Source organism: Orycteropus afer, unplaced genomic scaffold (genome assembly GCF_000298275.1).
Source record: "Orycteropus afer afer isolate SDZICR_OR568_19922 unplaced genomic scaffold, OryAfe1.0 scaffold00147, whole genome shotgun sequence".
Taxonomy (NCBI): Eukaryota; Metazoa; Chordata; class Mammalia; order Tubulidentata; family Orycteropodidae; genus Orycteropus; species Orycteropus afer.
In genome coordinates, this window is record NW_006921734.1 from 6,977,589 (window position 1) to 6,981,864 (window position 4,276).

General features: G+C 39.0%; 1 protein-coding gene across 1 annotated transcript in view; it reads left to right on the forward strand.

The window, feature by feature from the left end:
- The first annotated feature begins 1,992 nt into the window (after positions 1-1,992).
- Positions 1,993-4,276, forward strand: part of LOC103201359 (interstitial collagenase) — a 12,422-nt gene continuing 10,138 nt past the window's right edge. The window contains exons 1-4 of the mRNA XM_007946036.2: positions 1,993-2,103; positions 2,940-3,181; positions 3,280-3,428; positions 3,666-3,791. Of these exons, the coding sequence (XP_007944227.2) occupies positions 1,993-2,103; positions 2,940-3,181; positions 3,280-3,428; positions 3,666-3,791 (628 nt within the window). The remainder of the gene's footprint in view (positions 2,104-2,939; positions 3,182-3,279; positions 3,429-3,665; positions 3,792-4,276) is intronic.

Consider the following 4,276-nt stretch of genomic DNA (forward strand, 5'->3'; position numbering starts at 1 on the left):
CACATTTATCATGACAAGCAAGGAGGACTGGATCTTATGAATCCTAAGGGGGCTACATCTCACACCTGCATCAATTATTCAACACCCACAAATGGACCAGGGCACGGCATGGAGTTAGCTAGTAAATCTAGGAGGATGGAGAAGAGAAGGAGGTCAATAGATTCTGGAAATAGCTGTATCTTATGTCAGTTGTTGGTATTTGTTTTTTCATGGTTGTGGATGTGGTGGTTTCTTTTGCTTTGCATCTCATACTCCCTCCCTTTGCCTGTTTTTTTAAAAAAAAAAAAAAACAAGCTTTCTAGATGCAGATCAACTGTGCTTTTAGTGAGCTGCTTGATTGGCTAAAGGGATCCTGGGCTTTAGATGGAAGAACAGTTCATCTTCTTGGAAAAATCTGATCCAGAATGTTTAAGACACTAAGTATTTGGTGCTCCAGTTGGGGAGCTAGTAAAGTATCAGTTTTAAAGTCCCAAAACTCCCACATCTCAATCCCATACATGGGACACTTCAGGTCATCAAGACCCAACATAACAGCAGCATCTTAAAAAAAAAAAAAAAATCAGAAAGAATGTTCTCTCTACTCTGTGTGAAAAGTTCATGCTCTCAAGGAAAGAGGCTTGTGCAGCAAAATGGGAGAAGTAGCCAAAGGACTCGAACATTTTTTCCTAAAGTGTGAAACACAAACCTTCAGTGACACAGAAAGTAACTTTATGTATTACAATGTTCATTTTTAATATTCATATATATGAATGGATATGAACTAGAAATAATACTCATATTTTCACAGATATTGTTGCTTAGAATAAGATTACCTTTTTTAAAGTAAGTGCATTTAGAAGCAAATATGCAAAGATATTAAAGTGGGTACATACCTCAGGAAATAGGGTTAAAGAAGTCCAGGAAACGTAGAGCCAGACTAACTCTACTGTCTCTCCTTGTCCAGGATCTCCTGGGAAATTGCTATCGCTGCCTTCCATGTAGATGCAGCACTTTAGGAAAAAAAAAAAAAAAAGGAACTTTTAAAGCACAAACTAATGGTACTATGAATAATTTACTAATCCATCTCTCCTTTCCCACCTTAGGAACTGAGACACAGGAGCTACTATGCAAGTATCTTTGGAATTAAAGAAAACAAATTGCAGACTAGCCCAATGCATTAAAAATGTCCAAATAGCCAGGACCAAGTGTGGCAAAAAGTGATATCTTAGTCTCAGGCCTATTGACATGTATCTATCTATGCCCCTCCACACAACTCTCAGGAAACACACCTTCTATGTTCCATGAACCAGAGAAAACAAGATCCAAACTAAGGGATAAAATATCTAACACCTGTTCCGGGTACCAGGGTGGATTCATGGTCAATATTCTCTATGCTAAGGTGCTTTGTGATTTGCAAGGGATATGATTGCTATCAAAACAAATTATATCAAGAAGCTTTAAAAAGCAGGGGAAATACTTTGACAAATGGAAGAGCTGGCTAGCTCTCTGTAAAGTAAATTCTCGGTTTGTAGGGTAAAAGAATAGAAGTAGTCCATATACTGCCAAGTAATCCTTCTTCTGCTATGAAAGAAATGTATATAGAACCTGCGAAAGTTAAGGACTAGTAGAATCAGTTAGGAAAGTCCAATTTTTAAAAAGTCCATGGAGTACTTTTTGAGTTACACATTATGGTGTACATAGTAAGAGCCACTTAGCACAGAGATTGTAAGAGAATACAACTGTGTGGATTGGAGTGGGCCTCTTGACTGATGTCCTTTATGAGCATAATCATGAGATTGCAAGGCAAACAAGATTAATCTGCTTTATGCCACAATTTCTGATGAATTTTGAGATTGCACTTTGTAAATGAAGATGTTATCAGAGGTAAATCACACATTCTTTGGTTTTCTGGAAGTGCAAGACTTCTACATAAATAAGGAGCTCACAGGCAGACATCCTAAAGTAGCAGGTGAGTGGGGAACCACTTGTCATCTTGCACCCAGAAGGAAGACAATGGTCAACATGCCCAGCTTTCCTCTGCTTCTGCTGCTGCTCTGGGGCACAGAGTCTCAATTCTTCCCAGCAACTTCAGAAATACAAAAGAAAGATATGGAGATGGTCCAGGTAAGTATTGAATTTCACATGCAAGAAATGGTATGAATTTTCCCATAGAGTATAAAGGAGTTTATTTAAGGATGCATTTCCTCTAAAAAGAAGCTTTTTGTGTATGTTTGTGAGAAACAGCATCTTTCTCAAAAATGTATCTAGCAGGCGTTGTTGTTGTTGTTGTTGTTATTGTGCCGTCAAGTTGTACCTGACTCATAGCGACCCCTCCTTGGGTTTCCAAGGCAGTATCACTATGGAAGTAGATTGCCCCATCTTCCTTCCAAGGAGTGACTGGTGGGTTTGAACCACCAGCCTTCTGGTTAACAGTCAAGTGCCTTAGGCACTTTGCTACCAGAGCTCCTATCTAGCAGGTATAGACCTTACTTTTCCAATTGGAAGTAAGAGACACTGAAAGGAGCAGTATGCAAATCTGGTTCTATACATTCTAATTCCTACTTTCTAATAACAAATAGCAGAGATGTCTACTGTGAATCTGCATTTTTCATTAATGATAAAGATAATACCAAAAACCAAACCCGATGCCATCAAGTCAATTCTGACTCAGTGACTCCTATTGGGTTTCTAAGGTAGTAAATCTTTATGGAAGTAGATTGCCCCATCTTCCTTCTATGAAGTGGCTGATGGGTTTGAACCACCAGCCTTCTGGTTAGTAGTCAAATGCCTTAGGCACTGTACCACCAGAGCTTCTTAATAAAGATAATAAGTATTTTGAAATCTAAACACAAACTTTAAAAGTAGTTCTCTGATTCAGCTAAAACTTTATACTGTCAATTATGCTTTTTAAATAAGAAAGATTTTCCCTCCAGTGTTTCAACAATTTTCTCTTTTACCAGAAATACCTGGAAAATTACTATGACCTGAAGAATGTTGGGGGCCACAATAAAAGGGTAAAGGACAGCAAAATGGTTGAAAAGCTGAAGCAAATGCAGGAATTCTATGGGCTGAAGGTGACTGGGAAGCCGGATGCTGAAACTCTGAAGGTAATGATGCAGCCCAGATGTGGGGTGCCTGATGTGGCTCAGTTTGTCATCACTGAAGGACACCCTCGGTGGGAGAAAACACACCTGACCTACAAGTAAGCAGACTGAACAGCAGAATGTCAATGCCATTTCTCATCGCAGTGGGAAGAAATAAGGCCTAGCTTATCTTAGTTCTCTCCTGTTTCATTTTAAGGATAGAAAATTACACACCCGATTTGCCTCGTGCAGATGTGGACCATGTAATTGAGAAAGCCTTTCAACTCTGGAGTAATGTCTCACCCCTGAAGTTCACCAAAGTCTCTGAGGGTCAGGCAGACATAATGATATCCTTTGTCTGGGGAGGTAAGCTCTTCTTGTATTCTGCAAATATTCTTGTCTCACTTCACCTTGCTTCTGAGCTTCCTCAGCTCTGCAGCTGGCATTCCTTCTTTAGGAGGAGTGTTCGTTTTATAGGTTTAAGGAGGGAAACTGGATCACCACTGATGGAAGTCTGTTGCCTCTTAACAAAGCAATGCTGGCCTTCACGGGTAGCCTGAACAAGATCCAAGAGGGGTCTTTCTTGAATTCTGTTTCTTGTAGATCATAATGACAATTCACCCTTTGATGGACCTGGAAAAATCCTCGCTCATGCTTTTCAACCAGGCCAAGGTTTAGGAGGGGATGTTCATTTTAATGAAGCAAATAGGTGGACCAATGATTTCAGAGGTAAGTCAACCAATTTTGATTCTATTTCCCCACTACTCCTTCGTGGTTCATTGCAAAACTGATTGACTGAACTGCAATAATACATTAATAAAACATGGCACTTAGAAAATCAATGATACATTTTAAAAAGTGTAAGAGAAGGTTGTTTCTGCTGGTAACAACATTTTATGGGCTCCAAATATGCCACTGTAATACTTCTATAAAAAAAAAAATTGAACGTCTTGATGTTTTAGTATGTGTATCTTCACAGACTCCTTGTAATTAGAAGGAAAAACCAAAAATTAACAGTGGTAGTAAGATTATATGGAAATCCAAAGAAGAGAGCGTTCTTTTAGTTTTGTAAATAGGGAAAAATATTAAATATCAATAGCACTTTATTACTTCTTTCAGAAATAATGTTGTTGTTGTTATGTGCCGTCGAGTCAAACCCGACTCATAGCGACCCCTCCTTGGGTTTCCGAGGCAGTATCACTACGGAAGTAGGA